The sequence below is a fragment of the Lipophrys pholis genome, assembly GCF_963383615.2.
Source record: "Lipophrys pholis genome assembly, chromosome: 5".
Lineage (NCBI taxonomy): Eukaryota > Metazoa > Chordata > Actinopteri > Blenniiformes > Blenniidae > Lipophrys > Lipophrys pholis.
Window position 1 is genome coordinate 27,331,132 of NC_137628.1, and position 16,752 is coordinate 27,347,883.

The window sequence follows — 16,752 nt, forward strand, 5'->3', positions numbered from 1 at the left end:
AAACATAACATTTTGACAAAAAAAAAAGACAGGCCGATACTCGTGGCAGTTTTTATTCAACATTTGGATGAAACTTTCCTGAAAGCAGCTGAATGTAGGTGATCTCTGTTCTGGACCAAACTTAAAGCGGGACTAAATTTAGCATAAATATGTGAAACAAATGCTCATGTGCCCATTCCACAAGTGTGTAATTTAAATATGTCAACAGCAAAACTGTAACGTGAGAATAGATTCAGGAGGTGATTGCCTGAAGTTTGCGGGTTTGAATCCCGCCGTGGGTCTCTCTAACTTTAATCCAGCTACTCCGGTTGCATCAGGAAGGACATCTGGAGTAAAATCAAACACGCGGATCACATGACCTGCTGTGAGGACAAAATAAATTGAGCCACACTTGTTTTCTTCATCCTGTCTTTACTTTTTAATGGAAACAGAAAGACGGTCGGACCTGTGAGGTTTAAGGAGTACTAACTTTATGTACTCCCAGACGTCTACTTGTAGGATTCTACATTACAAGTAGAAGTCCTGTTATTAAACACGTCTCAGGTTTTGTTTGCCGGATTTTGATTTAACTGTATAGTAACCTATGTTCACAGTACAATAGTAATCAACAATATATAAAAACACACTTATTGGCTATAAAAATGTAGATGAATGTTTGGATTAATAAACTTACTTGTGAGTAAAAGTGGTTTTAAATGCAGTGATATGCACCATGAAAATTCTACCTACAGTATAAAGGAAATTTCATTCTGTAGTATTGGATGTACCCAATAATTACACTTAACTACGATACTGTGAATAGGAGTAGTTTGTCACCTCCTCCCCTGGAAAGTGCAGAACCATAATGTGTGATGTGCAGGACGCTGCTCGTGATGCTGCAGTGGGTCCCAGACTTCACCCCTGAGAATTGAGAATCATGTGTGAACCAGAAACAGACGTCACAAATTCCCAAAACATATAACAGCCAGAGGACAATAATGACCAGCACTCAGTTTTGTGAGTATGTAAATATTTGCTTTACTTCAAAAATTATCAAAACAAAAATGAATACATGTCTTTCACGCAGCAATTTGTAGACCAAAATTACAACTAGACCTCAGATGTAAGCGAGTGTACTGTTAGGCGTCTGATGGAGGTGACTTCCTGCAACAACACTCCAGTAATACCATCTGAACCCATGTAGTTCTGGAGCAAATAGTTTGTCTGTACATCTTCAACTCATGCCTGCCCTCTGCTGGTCTACTGGTAGTAGAGCTCCAGGTTCATCCCATCATGGATTTCATCTGAGGAGATCAGAGTTAAGTACAACAGCTGAATAGTAGAACTTTATCATAGGAGGGAAGCACAATATTTAAAAAAATAAACATCAGACTTGTGGACTTCAAGTTTTTACTTCACATTGAGGAGATTTCTGAAAGGATACAGTCACCCAGAGACACATGGTCCTTGAATATGGTGTACCTGTGGACATCGAGGAAGAACAGTTAGCAACCGGAAGACGGTCACAGTCAGGGCGCTGTTTAAAGACGAGTGTATTACCATTTCTTTAGTACAATCTTGTCGTGCCGTGTTCCTGTCTGGGCTGCAATGAGCTTCTTCAGATCCCCAATTGTGTCCTCTGAGCTGAGAGGAGGAAGTCAAGGCAGACAAAACAGAACATGTCCTTGTTCCCCAGCCTGAGTTCAGACATTCTCACCAGAAGACAACAAAGTGAGACACTACACCTGTAGCTGTCAACAAAACACTCAGGGAACAGCTCTTTTTTTCTTTTCTTAAATCACCATGTAAATCTTTCTGTATTTTACATTGTAACGCCTTTTTAAAAGAAACTGTACGGTAGATGATAAACGCCTGCCACAATGATCTTTTTCAGTCTAGTCTGCAACTCTTGTTTTTTCTAAATTTGATTTGGAGACATTTTACATCTTTATGGCAGAAACTCTGCTGTATATGAAAAATACAGATATTAACAATTTAGATTAACTGTCTTTTTTTCGACTCTGAAATTAGTCAAAGGAAAGTTATTTTACATGCTCTTCATAACATTTTTTGGGGGCCCACGTGGTGGAGCAGTGGTTGGTGCTCTCGCCTCTCTGTGTGGAGTTTCCATGTATTCCAAGGACCAAAAACATGTGAGGTTGATCGGTGACCCTAAATTGCCCCTCGGTGTGTGTATGATTGACCTTCTCTGTGTATTTGTCCTGTCCAGGGTGTGTATCCTGTCCGCACCCATAGCTAGGGCAGTCAATCCCCCAAGTGGTGTAGTTAATAAATTGATGAATGGATATAACCTTTTTGCACAGATCGAATGCAAAACAGCTGCAGGTTGAAAACCACCATTTGTCAAACACGAGTTTGAACAGCATCGTGACTGAAAACTAAGTGCTTTTGGCAATCAGATCAGCATCCGACAATTCCTGTCTATGACAGAAAGATTAGCCACGTGATTCAAAGTCAGACTTTACACACAGACCGCCCTGGTGACTTTAACAACACTCTGCACCACCTCCTGCCTTTCCATGAAGGATACTTGCACTTCACTCGGACCTTTTTGCCCAGACGATCGTTACAAATCACCTCGATCATCTTCAGCTCCTGTCATACAGAGAGTTAGCAGACACGTGTGCATCGTTAAGACACCCGGAGAGCATTTAACTGTGTGTAGAGTTCAAGATTAGACTGAAATTACGTGTTTATGTCGTGGAGAAGGGGAAAGGTAGCATTGTATCAGGATTAGCTGATGAATGTTAGCAACTGGCCAAAAAAAAACAAAAAAACAGACTAAATAAAAAGCATTGTTCTGACATATAAATGTAGACTATGTCTACAGACAATTTCTAGTGTATAGAAATGTTAAATGTGTTGTTCATACCTGTAAATTCACAGCAGAAGAATAATAAAAATGTTTATTCCGTCTCGGTGCTGTTTTGAGGAAAGTTCTCGATTCTGTTTCCGTTTCCTGTGCGACTCTCAACCAATCAACCAGGCAGAGCTATGATTGACGGCTCTAGTCGACCAATCACAGGACAGGAAACCCCACAGTGGGCAGGTCTCCATCTGAAAACATTTACTGCAGTTCGAGCCGAGCCAGGAGCTGCAGTGAGATTTAAATTTGGGAAACAAAACGCTGCAGTGGGAAAAATAACCATGTCAGAGGAAGAGAAACTACCACCTGGATGGGAGAAAAGACTCAGCCGCAATTCAAGTAATGAAACGTCCGGAGAATCATTGGACGCTAAATGCGCCAAGCTGCGATGTGTGGTGGTGTTAGCTTCGATGCTAACGCCGTCAGCATCGTGGTGCGGCGCTGAAACGAGGCCGTTCAAAGTTTAATCATGACGTGTTGAAACTAACCACGGGGATTCCTCTACGTGTGGCTGTTTTTTTGAAGTTGTATCGGTTTGTTATATGGCAGTAGTGGGTCGTTTAGGGCAATGCAAACTGACTGCCGCAGGGCCCAGGGTTATACCACCCCGCCCTCCCGTGCAGACCCGGTGGGGAATCAAACATGCTTTCATTCATTCACCTAACGAGGCCAAAAAACTTCAAATATCAACTTTGTGCTGCTTAACTTGTCTGTCAGCCACCCCTGCTGTTCAATTGTGTCATTTCCCGTCTGCACACTTGGCAAGCTGTTTTATAAGAGTATTTATAGTGAATTAACTGATCAGGCCCAGTGAACCTCAAACTTTTCTGTTGAATCACAGGAGGCAGATCACTGCCAGCAATTGAAGATTATGTTGCACATATTGTTGGTTTTGTCGCTCCATAATCTGGATATGAGCAAGTTGAGAAGAGTGGTTTGATGTTGTCTTTCGCCATGTACTCTGCAACATTCATGTTAGAGACTCGCAGTGTTGCATTAAATAAGAGAAAAGTGGCACATCTACAGAAGCATCTGAATAGTTTCATATCAACAGTTAAATAAAGAAGAACGGTCTTAGACTTATTACTTCTAAAAGATTTACTGGGAATGAATGACTCAGGATGATCAGCAGGGTGATAGTTTAACAAACTCTGCACATGCTGTGACTTATCTTGTGACATAAATCGGTGAATGATGGTTTAATGGATCTGTGTCTTTGCCTTTGCAGACCGGGTTTACTACTTCAACCACAACACAAATGCCAGCCAATGGGAACGTCCGGTGGGAGACGGCAGTGGAGGGCCCGATCAGGTTGGGTGTGAACATTGTTTTGTGTGAAATGTTTCACGACGACAAGAGTGTTAATAAGTTGAAAGTATGACTGAAAATGAACGATTCATTACTTGCGTGTTTTATGCGGAAGTGGTTTTGCTTAGTTTAACAGGGGAAAATGGGCATGTATGTTTTATTTATTTCCTCAGGTACGTTGCTCTCACCTCCTGGTGAAGCACAATCAGTCACGACGGCCATCTTCCTGGAGAGAACAGAATATAACGCGGACTAAGGACGAGGCACTGGAGCTCATACAGAGTGAGTAAAGCACAGCAGCGAGGGAACGGGATCGGGATTTCACTGTGTCTGATTGGTGTATTGATCCTGTTCCGTATTTCCTGTGCAGTTTACATAGAACAGATCCAGTCTGGACAGGAGAGGTTTGAGTCCTTGGCTTCTCAGTTCAGTGACTGCAGCTCGGCGAATAAAGGTGGCGACCTGGGATTATTTGGCAGAGGTACACTGATCACATCCAGGCTGTTCCACCAGCTTCAGCGTTTTTCATTCAGCAGTTTTTTTTCTCCATCTCTTTTAACATATTAAGTGTTTCGCTGGCTGATATCCCATAAATGTTTGGCATGGAAAAGGGAAACCTTTGTGTTTCATTATTGCAAATTATATTCACAATTTCCAATCATTATACTCCACCTTGATCTCACCCTCCTCCTTGTTGTGGTTCTAACCTGGGTTAACAGGAGCAATTCATGCCAGTGAATATATTATGCAAAACATTTGTCACCACGAACATCCTATGATCTTTGTCTCTTCGTCACATTGAGTGAAAGGATTTGCAGAAATTGGAAAGATTTGTGTGCAAAAGGGACGAGACGAAACACAAGCATTAAACTGAAACAATCTTCAGACCCTTAGGAAGCACAGCAGCAAATCATTCTGTGGTAGAAACGACTGAAGGGCCTCACCGGGTTCCCACAGCCAAGAAAAACCTGAAAGAATCCTGGAAATTTTAAATGCAATTTCCAGGCCCTGGAAAAGTCATGGATTTAAATTTTTTGTTTAAACTTTTGGAAAAGTCAGAATGGGAATGCAGATGCCGTAATAGATATCTAGAGCGGATATAATTATGTATTATTTTCCAACATAATTAATTACTGTCGGTCACGATATTTCAGTGGCGTGCGACAAGCGCATCCCGATATTAAATTTTTTAATACCTGCCAATAACTTGTTTTTTATGTTTCAGGTCAAATGCAGAAGCCTTTTGAAGACGCCTCCTTTGCCCTCAAAGTGGGAGACATGAGCGGTCCAGTTTTTACTGACTCTGGAATCCACATCATCCTACGTACTGGCTGAGAGAACAATATACTGTAGTTTCATCCTGGACACACGCACACATGAATACACACACACACACACACACATAGTCCATCCAACAACTACAAGGCATTGTAATGGTAAATTGTGCCCAGTAAACAAATTGTATGATCCGTGGCACGTTTTTTTCCGGTGGGATCAGTTTAGGTTAAGCTCTATCAGACTTGTGTGGTTAATTTTATTACACTGGTGTATTTAGGATTGTTCCTTGAAGCCTCTGTCAATCATGGACATGCTGTATGATAACAGGAGAGGCGACCAACTTTGGAAATCGCTTCACATGAGCAGAGTTCAAGAATTCATTTGTAATATCCTGTTATTGGTTTGCGCATGTCTTTAAACGTATGGAGGACTCAACAGGCGGAAATTGAATAAAATATACCATTACATAATTATTTAAATGTGTCAATTAAAAATGGAATTAAATATATTTAAAACTTTAAATAAATCTCTTTAAAAAACAAATATCAATTTAATGTACAAAAAAACGTAATTATTTGACTATTTAATTACTTCATGGTCCAGTGTTGCACTGCTTCATGAGTTATTTTATCTGTTTAACTCGCCCATCAAAGTCTCTTCAGACTAAAGCAATGGATTGGATTGGATGGGCGTTGGCCCCGCCCACTGACTTTGGAGAGCCAGTTTGACAGAAAAAATACATTATGAAGCAGTGAAATGCTGGACCATGAATTAATCAGTCAAATAGTGAAATAGTTATGTTTTTTTTCATAAAATGATTTGGTATTTTAATGAATTAATTACACATTTAAAGCCACATTTATCTATTTAATTCCAAATTCAATTAATGACACATTTAAAAAAAAAAAAAATGTTTTAATAGGATTTATTTAATTTTGGCTCATTTAATCCTTCATATAAAAGGACCATATGCTGTATGTTTTCCTGTAATCTTTTTTATTTTTTCCTCTTTTTTATTTTTATTTTTTGTGTGCCAAAGCTGTTACTTCCTCAATGTCATAGCTTTGGAAAATGGATAAATACGATGTTTGACATGCATTCTCTCTGATGCAGGCTGGAGAAAGCAGTTTATTGTTCTTGGAAAGTCTATAAATGCATTCAATTAATAGCTTACATGATCCATAATTTTAAGAAGTGCATGGTTTCCCTTTTTGGATGTGCAATGATGATGCCACCGAGTGCTTGCAGATGAAAACCTCACATCTTTTAAATGCATCCATGAACAAATGAACCGTTAACAATGTTGTGTCGTTGGGTCAAAAATAATAAAATCTTTTTTTAAGTCTCACTTTTCCTCATTTTTGAAAGTTACAGATTAAATATCACAAATCTGGAAGTGGGAGATGTGGTTGTTAGGATTTCTGTAGAACACCATGAAATAACAGCAGGCTACCAATGAAGAACACCTGAAGGTACTGAATGAGAAAAAGAGGATCTTCAGGGCTTAATATAAGAGAGGGGAGGGGAGGATGGCACAAAATGACCATAAATAAGAATTAGTTACAAAAAGAAGCTGGATAAGCAGCTGCAGCAGAACAGGGGCTTGGTTGGACCAGTGGCAGGAGGACCAAGCATCCGAGGACCAGCAGTGGGAAAATGAATTATGAACATTAGCCTCCCCCCTTCACCGTCCCTCTTTTTCATCTGAGCAGGCGAGGAGCATTTCTTACCACCTCAGACCTCTGGTGAGCCCGACAGACGCTGTGCAGTTGGCCTGGAGAGCAGAGATTGGATTGATGACACTGTCATCTTCTACCTTCTTTCACGCGGCATTTCTTGAGAGGATCATTGTCCTTTTTTATTTACATTTCCAGCGTTTTTAACACTGTCCAGTCATCCGTGCTGAAAAGGAAGGTGGAGGGAGCAGGGGTTGGTGGTGCCTTGTCCACATGGACTATTGAGTACCACATCAACAGACCGCACAATATTATATTATAAAGTATTGAGAACAATGTCTTTGTCAAGGCTTTATCACTGAGGCTTTAAAGGATGTTTTTATTCTTGACTTGTTTCAAGTCTGTTTCGCTCCACGAGGGTTATTCTGTAATAGTGAGGTTAATAATAATGGTCACGCCTGACAGAGCAGCAGAAACATGAATTTATGGAACGCAGAACTACTCGTGCAGTGATGAATTAATATTCCAACACAAAACACACTCACATGGGGGAAACTCCGCTTCAAAACGACTGGATGGAAAATATAAACGGTGAGGAAGTTCTGTCTGACACGTTTCTGCTGTAATCAAGTAAAACTGAGTGATCACAGCCTGTCTGTTTATATTTTCAGAATAATTGATATCGTATAGTCCTACGAAGTCACGCATTAACAAGTCTGGAGTGGTCTGACTTTGGACGTGTCAACAGTGTTGCTTTTAGCCTGGTGGATGTGTTTGGATTTTTCCTATTCTCAGAGAATAACTGCTCCTCCATCAATCTCCAGGCTGCTCTGCAGGGTTTCTCCATGTGTGATCGGTCCGACGCTGCAAACTCTGCCCCTTTCATGTGAACACGTGCTCGTCCTGAAGGGAAAACCCTGGGTTGAACTACCGAGGTGATAACCTGCTTATCAGGATCACACGTGTCTGGGTAAGCCAACCCAGGAAACGGAGAGAGCTCCTGGATATGTTGATCACGGGTCGTAGTTTTGACCCCGGGGGTACAGGAAAGTCATCTCCGACGTTGCCAGGTTGATCAGACGCATCTCCAGATCAACGGCAGTAAGATAAAGCACCTGGTGATAGATTTCTACAGAAAACCGCACGTCTTCACAACAGTGAACATCCAGGCTTTGGACACTGGGACGGCGGCTCCTACTTACCTGAGTGTTCAGCTCAACAATAAACCGACAGGAAATCTGAATTCTATGAAAATGTGATAGTTATCTTCTATACAGTGATCCACTGGTGCTTCTCCGGGACACAAAGGGGCAAGGTCATCATGACCATTGAGGGCATGAGTGAGAGGAAGTTCTTAGCAAAGCTAAAATCCAACATCCCTAATCTCCTCCTTCATTGGCAGAATGCAGAGAAGGTCATTCAGCACATCTTCCATAAAACGTTTCAAAATCACTCGTCCAACCTGATCAAACATATTTACTTGTAAATATTGTAAATATGCACAAGTCTACCACTTTAAATATTAAATGTTTTTATATTTCCTTGTGAGACGTAGACCTGCTTTGATCCCTTAACCACACCTGCAGGATAGATAAATGTCTTATCTTATCCTTGGACTGATGGACCAGTGCGACTGATCCAGATCCAAGTACAGGACTTCTCTCCCACACATCTGATGAGTTGAGGTATTTCACTTGAAAATGAGGCTTTTAAATTCACCGAACTTTGACAGGTGGTCAAGCTTCCGTCAGCTCTAAACATGTCTATATGTATTTTCATTCATCCAGGTAGGAGGCATCTCAAAACAATTAATTCAGGTCATCTGGACTTGGTCATATGTCCCTTGATGGATGTGTTTCACTTGACCTGATTCGATTGCTTTAAAAGACATAACTTCTAACCTTTTTCGGGATTTGCCTCTCTTTGATGGTTACCGTGGAGACAAGTGTTCTTGGATGATTTCATCCACATTTTCTTCAAGTCTGAACTGAGATCTAGAGCAACATTTGCTCACTGACACTTAAATAGCATATATTAACAGGGACCATTATTTATTCACCTTTCTTTTCAATATCATTTTAAATAACTAAATACACTTAACTCACAACAACAAAGTGTGAGCAGAAGACAAACAAACTATCGAGAAAAAAAAATCTGTAATCTACAAGGAAGCTGCTTCCAACATTTCAAGGTCATTTCCTTATAATGGCCCATAATGATTAAACTCATTGCAGTATATTACGATTCTTATCGTTTTTCTAAATTCCTTATAAGCGGTGTTACTCCGTTTGTGTCTGAACCATTCTTACTGAGTCTTTGTTGAGCTCAACATCATTTACAGGAAGGAGACCAGAAACGGCAACGTCTGAAGATCTAGAACAGGTAGAACATAATTTCTTTAAAAAGATTAAATCTGAAGATATCTGTTGGCTTGGTTTGTAGATCTTCTTTATGTTTGAGATATTTCATCCAAGTTTACCTTTTTGAATGTGCAAGAGTGAATTAATGAGATTATTTCTGTATTTAGATGGTTTAACTGACTGAAATCTTAAGTCAGTTGCAGCGGTGGGATGAGGGATTTGGTGGAACAGAACCTTTTCAAAACTTGTATCTGCATGACTTTATGTCAGAAATGTAAAAGTGATCATTAACTTAAGGAAAATATGAACTGTAGTTATATTGCCAATCTTCTGTATGGTCTGTACTAGTATTACCTGTTACACAGTCCCCTCACCTCCTCTTTCTTCTCTCTTTGTCATTTTAGTGTCTTTCATTGCAGCTATGCTGTCTTTAACAACTCCGCCGCCTGTCTACCTGAGCCTGCTCCTCTTCCTCTGGTCCCAATCGCCTGTCCTCCCCTGTCAGGTTGGAAAATTATCCCAGTGTGAGTCCACTCCCTTTGTACCAGGCCACAATCTGATGGGGGAGGGCTTCAATGTGGTCACTCTGCGGCGAACAGGATACTACATGGTGGATGTGAAGACTTCCCTCACCCCAAATCATACCTGCACTCTCTGCTCCAATCCTCTACAAGGCAACCGGCTGCAGAAAGTAAACAATCCATCAACTGATTAACAGTGACAGAAATAATTAAGCACTTATTAAAATTGATGGTCTGACCTTTATTTTCAGCTGCCAGTCTCTGCAGTAGATTGGCGTGCAATCACCCGATGTAGCACTGATATCTATGACAGTGAACACACCTCTGTCAGGTATGGAAGTTCAGCATCTGAAAACTAATATGCATTAATTTTTGTGTTTCATGCATAACTTATCTAAAGTGTATAGTTTAGACTAGCAGTTGCACAACAGTCTGAATGTAGTTCCAACCCCCTTTAATCAAAACTTATGAACATTTACACCGATGATACTATTGTTTTTTATCTATAACCACGCATAATTTTCATTACCAATGCACATTTAACATTTTCATTCCCTATGTTTATTTCATTGTAAATTAAATCTTATACAACCTCTTGGAAATAGTAGGAAATTGCTTTTGAACTCTTTGAGTAACATTTAACAGTGACATTATCTTGTGCGCAATCCCCCGGCAAGCTCAGTTAGTAGAGCATGAGACTCACAATCTCAGGGGTAGTAGGTTCGTGTCCCACACCGGGCGTCACCTTCCCGTGGGCTCACCACCTGCAGGAAGGTTCTTAGTCGGTGCATTGTGATCTGGGTAACAGTGCTCAGACTGTCACCCCTGCGACCCGGAAACGGATAAGCGGAAGAAAATAAATGAATGAATTATCTTGTGCCCACAGGTCACTGATGAACAGCTACATCTCCCAGGACAGTAGCGACTGGCAGGTCGGATAAGTCTTGAATACGGTTGACTATTACAATCAAGTATTAGCCATTAATAATGTAAAATACTGAGATCTATTTTGGTTGATGTACAGATATGTGAACAGTTATGAAATAACATTGATGTTGATTCGTAGATACTCTCCATGTCTTTACTGTAATTTCATTCAGCTCCAATTGATAATTCATGCTTCCATCCTTCCATCTTCTTTCCCGCTTAATCCATTTGGGGTCATGGTCGCAGTTTAGAGAGCAGAGAAGCCCAGGCATCCCTTTCACCCGCAACTTCCTCCAGCTCTTCTGGGGGGGGGGGCCCAAGCCACTCCAAGGCCATATAATCTCTCCAGCGAGTATTTGGCCGACCTCGGGGGCTCCTCCCAGTTGGACGTGCCTGGTAGACCTCTAAAGGGAGGCGACCAGGGGGCATCTTAATTAGATGCCCAAACATCTCAACTGGCTCCTCTCAATGTGGAGGAGTAGTGGCTCGACTTTGAGTCTCTCCCAAATAGCTGAGTTCCTCACTCTATCACAAAGAGTGACGCCCGCCACCCTGCGGAAAAATCTCATTTCGGCCGCTTGTACCCGTGATATCATTGTTTTGGTCATGAACTTTGGGTGAGGGTGGGGATGTAGACCGACCGGTAAACAGAGAGCTTTGCTTTATAGCTCAGCTCTCTCTTCACCACAACGGCCCGGTACAGTGACTGCATCCTGGATTGTGGCCTTGTTGTGGCGGAAGGCCTTCTGTGGTCTAGTGACCTTCAGAGCTATGACGCCCGGAGCACTTGCTCCTGGTAGGGTCACCCAAGACGGACAGGTCTGGACCGAAGGCCCAGACAAACACATCCATACCTCACCCATGCCAATGGAACACAAAATAATATGTACCCTGCCTGGACGAGGTTCACCGGAACAAACCTCCTGAGCCAGGCCTGGGGGTGGTGTTCGCTGGCGAGCGCCTGGTGACCGGGCAGCCCATGTGTCCCGATCAGGCACACATATAATCACATTTCTAAAACTGCTTACACACACCTGCACACATTTTCCCTTTTATGAACCACAGTCCACCTTGAAGGTTGCGCAGTTCATATCCCGCGCTTAACACACCCAGGTTCTGCCATGAATGGTCAACGCAAAGTCAGGAATATTTTCTTCTAAATAAACCTACTGGTCAGTGGCATTTTACGCTAAATCATGGCAGAGAAGACAAGGAAAATGAATGTCACAGAGAGCAAATAGTCATAGTCATGGGGTGTGCAGGTCAGGAAAATGTTATTATTTCAAAAAAAGATAAATTGGGAGCACATTGTCACAGCTGTAAATAGTGTGAGCGTCACAGTGAGATCTGTGACTGCAGAGGTGAAGAAGAAGTGGTCTGATCTGAAGGTGGAGGCCAAGAGAAGAGTGGCATGGCACCATCATATGGGCCAGGGAACCCCCAAACCCACACCACTGGACACCCAAATAGCCTCCATTCTTGTGACAGTCAGCATGTCTGGCAGAGTGTCAGAGGGGGAAGGAGACAGATTTGGTGAAGACCACAGAGGAGACAGAACAAGTAGTTATATCTGTTTATTAAATGTATAAATTAAAGCAGGGACTTATGAAAAGGCACTGCAGACTTGTGTGTTGTGTCCTCAATCACACTAGAGTTAAGTGACGTCAAGCGGTGAGTAACGAGGAGGTTGTCTGTCCCCAGCACCAGTGCGCTCCGCATGGGTGCGTTCCGAGCACATTGTGGTGCCACATCCATAGTGCAGCTAAATGCATGGCTGTAACCTCGCTATTTATATGTTTACTCAGCAATTAGACTGACTTTTGTACATATTGTCGCAATTAATAATCAATCAGTGCTATCCATCACTCTCTATCATTTGAAAATGAAAGTATGACAGATGAGCATAATTCTGCAAATCCATTATTCTGCCAAATGGCTCACTAAAGGAATACATCTATAACACTACAGGCTTGGCTGCTCATGATTACCTGAATCTATAAGTCTGATATGTAATGACATTAAATGGATGAGATGAATCTGGCTTCAATTCACCACCTTTCCATCAAGAACCACCAGAATGTGCATTTGCAAGGATGCTAAAGAGGCTGTGTGACCTGGCATCTAGGATGTGTTTTAATCTCTCATTTATTCCATCAGATTGGTCTGAATTTACCATCTACCAGCCTGAATGTGGGAGGATCACAGTCTAGTCTATTTAAATTTGCATCACAAAGGACCAGCGAGGACCGCTATAGCTTCAGTTCGCACAGAGTTACCTGCACCCATTATCGGTAGGTAGTGACCCTCCCTCCATCACTTCTTGGTTGATTTGTTTTTAACGAAGTTAGGATGATCTATTAATTTGGTTTTTGTGTGCAGATACCGTGTCTTAAATAGACCTCCACTCAGCTCAGCGTTCAGTAATGACTTGGCCAGACTGCCAAGTGTCTACAACACCATGTCCAGGCTCCAGTACAGAGAGCTCATCAACACCTACGGCACACACTACATCCGCCAGGTTAGGACAGACATATCATTCAAAAGATTTGTAAGATTCTGTCCTTACTTCTGCATGTTCCTGCTGCGGACTAAGAAAACGGGTCTGAAATGATCAAAGTTTACACAAGTATTTATTAACAAAAGTTGCATTTACCTGGTGTTTCGTACAAGTACAGATCGGGCTCATCCAAACTGTAAGGCATTTCAAATTCTCCAGCTCCTGGTCCAATCACAGTCCATGATTCTTGGTTTGACGTTCTTCTTTTCACTACAAGGGGGCACTCCGTCCGGTCCGTCAGTCTTCTGATGAAGGCACTCAAAATGTCCAATAATAGAAAACCTGTAGAAGCGACACTAATTCCCTGAGATGATCGTCACAGACTAAATGACTAAATAAGGCACAAGCTGGCATACATTAACAGTTTCTTGAATCACAAATAAAAAAAAAATCCTTTACCTCTTTTAACATGAAACTTTATTTCAGGTTCACCTTGGGGGGCAACTCAGACGAGTGACCGCTGCCCGGACTTGTTTGTCCACTCTGAGTGGACTCTCCTCCAGTGAGGTACACGAAGGGACTGACCAAAGTCAAGACATTTTTCTTTTGTTTTAGCAGCACACAAACACAAAAAAACCAACATGAAATTTCAGTTTGCCTTCAGTAAGCAGAGCTCAGCTTAACTTAGTTTATCATAACTGAGCTTGACGTCACTTATCCTAACAAAAAATAAAACTTTATCTGAACTTACTCACTTGAATATAAATATCAACATTTTATTACATTTATTAACCAATCACCTTGCTGATTTCTATTCTAGATATTTCATGACCGATAGTATAAATTATATATTATATATATATATACCTACCAGTTCTTTGCATCATGCTACTTCAACCTGTATGTAGAGTCATTTTGCTGCTGATATTGAAAATCTCACTCCCCTTTTGTGTTCCAGGTCCACTCCTGTTTATCACTGGGTATCTCTGTTGCTCTAGGAAAAGGGAAACTATCCGGTAGCCTAAAGTCCTGCAACATAGTCCTGAAGAACGAAGGCTTCTCTGTATCATATAGCGGCAGTCTTCATCAACACCACACAGAGGTGGCGGGGGGGAATGGCTGGCATGGAGCATTTTCACTCACTCATAATGATTCATTGGGCTTTACAAACTGGTTGAACAGTCTGAAGGATCACCCCGATGTTGTTTCGTACTCCCTTCATCCAATGTATTACTTGGTGAACAACGAGGCAAAGAGGGCAGGGATGAAGGCCGCCATCGAACAATATTTACTGGACAATGCTGTGAAGTTTCCGACCCTGACTCCCAACTCCTGTCCCCAACATGCCGGGAGAGGGACACTGACAGTGACCATAATCCGAGGCTGGAATCTGAGAGGAGATGCTGTTGGCAAGACTGAAAGGTGATGGGGTCGGTGCTAGACTACTGAAAAGCCATCCAACAAAAAAACAATAGTAATTAATATATTGCTTTTCATGTTCTTCACGAATAGCTATGCTAAGATGTGGTACGGCTCCCACTATCGAAGAACTCACATGATCCGGACAAACAACCCTTGGTGGAATGCTCGTTATGATCTGGGAAAGGTCAGTAAACCTCCTCTGGAGTAATTATCAGTAGAATTTCCTAGTAAAAAAAAGCTCAGGGAGACAGAATACACAGGAATCAGTCTGAGAGCAATTTGAAAAAGTTTAAGACAATTTTATTACATTATTCTTACAAGACGAGACGAAGTCACAGTACAACTTTTACATGATTGTCCAGGAGTGTGTCTAACTCTGAAGTCAGACAGCACCTTCTTAAAGGCTGAATTGTTTTGAGAATGCAGTGAAGGACACCAAAAGTGGCAGAGGTTCCAAGGTCATCCCTGAACACAGACGGCAAAATTACATATCATTATTTATGAGACAAAACAAGATTTCTCTAACTCTAATGTACTCTTTAAGTGAGTGTGACTGTCTTAGCAGGTTGTCTTCATTATGGAAGAACTGAATCATACCAACAAAGACTACCATCCTCTCTCTAAGACATTATAGTTCAGTGAATTCAGCATCTTAAATTCGATAACAATGCCAGTTCAAAGATAGCATCTGTTATCACAAGCCATTTATTACAATGACAGTCTAGAGCTGAATTAAATTGTTAATTGAAATTTTTATTCTTGAAGGTGGACTCTCACTTGAGTTTGAAGGTAGAAGCTTGGGATGAAGATGTGCAGCATGACGACCTTCTGGGTTCATGCACAAGATACCTTCAAGCTGGGACACACACTTTCACCTGCCCAGCAAGGAGGGGTGGCTTTGAGGTCCGGTACACTTTCACCTGTGACCATCACCTGACTGGAGATAGATGTAACCAATATAAACCATCTCCAAACTAAAAGTGTATTCTAAGGCTGTATGTTTAGTCTCTGGTTCTAACTATAATACACTCTGCTGTACTTAATCCCACTGTGTATCTCTTGTAAATCTCTCATTCCTGAGCAGTGCTGAGCTACTGCAATGCCTGAATTTCCCCGTTCAGGGTGATGTGCCTGGTAATGTTTCTATTTCATGACTATTGTGATTCAGGGACTAGAAAAGGGAGTAGAAGAGTCGGCTGAGTATAGACCCTGTGGTGTACCTGTCTTAAAGAAAGATTATGTCCAATCATGTCTTGTTTGTTGTATGTTTTAAAAACTGTACTTCACTTTTTTCCACGAGTCACCATTCTTATCCAGAAAACCCAATTGTTTGTCATACTTTTGTTGACATTTTACTGAATGCAATTTAACACCCACATCTTCAGTCTCACTTTCACCCAAGTTTGTTTGTGGGCAATTTTTATTCTGATTTGTTTTTATACCATTTTTTCTGATTACTGTAAAGTATTTTGTAACGTTTGAAAGATGCTGTTGAAATAAAGTTTCCTTCTTTCATACTCGCTGAATTTGTGTGCCCTTTATAGCGATTTAATACATTTACCTTCAATAATTTTGTCAAAGATTCAATGACATTGCAACCAGTCTCTGGTTCTGACTGTAATACAATTCATCTCTGCTTGACGTATTCCCACTGTCCATGTCCTGCAAATCTATCAATGCATATGTAAAGTTCATTTCACCCACAATGTCATTTCAGACTAGAATTTCAGAATTTAGGTCAATTTTGATTATTTTCAATTCGATCCTAAATACGCACCAGCAGACGGACAGTACGCAAATCACTCACGCGTCAATGCGCATGCACAACTCAAACAACGCTCACCAGTCATTTTGCTCCAGCATATTATTCATCCGCAGGCTGTCAGTTCTCTTGGCG

At 41.4% G+C, this 16,752-nt stretch overlaps 3 protein-coding genes across 5 annotated transcripts; 2 read left to right on the forward strand and 1 right to left on the reverse strand.

Annotated features, from left to right (window-relative positions):
• Nucleotides 1-38: 38 nt before the first annotated feature.
• ubl5 (ubiquitin like 5) lies at nt 39-2,964 on the reverse strand. The gene is made up of 5 exons (XM_080462784.1): nt 2,873-2,964; nt 2,531-2,595; nt 1,540-1,623; nt 1,424-1,461; nt 39-1,283 (listed from the first exon to the last, which is right to left on the reverse strand). The coding sequence occupies exons 2-5, from the start codon at nt 2,584-2,586 to the stop codon at nt 1,240-1,242; spliced, it is 222 nt and encodes a 73-aa protein (XP_080318910.1). The 5' UTR covers nt 2,587-2,595; nt 2,873-2,964; the 3' UTR covers nt 39-1,239.
• An 80-nt stretch (nt 2,965-3,044) lies between these two features.
• Nucleotides 3,045-6,800, forward strand: pin1 (peptidylprolyl cis/trans isomerase, NIMA-interacting 1). Of its 3 annotated transcripts, none has more exons than XR_013935384.1 (6): nt 3,050-3,205; nt 4,095-4,177; nt 4,348-4,456; nt 4,545-4,655; nt 5,400-6,033; nt 6,218-6,800. XR_013935384.1 is itself a non-coding variant. In XM_080464630.1 (5 exons), the coding sequence occupies exons 1-5, from the start codon at nt 3,148-3,150 to the stop codon at nt 5,507-5,509; spliced, it is 471 nt and encodes a 156-aa protein (XP_080320756.1). In that variant the 5' UTR covers nt 3,045-3,147; the 3' UTR covers nt 5,510-6,799. The 3 variants fall into 3 exon arrangements, 1 of the variants encoding a protein (XP_080320756.1); XR_013935385.1 differs by having other exon boundaries at nt 5,400-5,913; nt 6,218-6,799; XM_080464630.1 differs by having other exon boundaries at nt 3,045-3,205; nt 5,400-6,799.
• A 2,624-nt stretch (nt 6,801-9,424) lies between these two features.
• Nucleotides 9,425-16,370, forward strand: LOC308110447 (perforin-1-like). Its single transcript, XM_080464727.1, has 10 exons — nt 9,425-9,510; nt 9,893-10,179; nt 10,261-10,340; nt 10,896-10,941; nt 13,094-13,227; nt 13,316-13,454; nt 13,920-14,000; nt 14,392-14,855; nt 14,946-15,039; nt 15,621-16,370. The coding sequence occupies exons 2-10, from the start codon at nt 9,910-9,912 to the stop codon at nt 15,831-15,833; spliced, it is 1,521 nt and encodes a 506-aa protein (XP_080320853.1). The 5' UTR covers nt 9,425-9,510; nt 9,893-9,909; the 3' UTR covers nt 15,834-16,370.
• Nucleotides 16,371-16,752: the final 382 nt, after the last annotated feature.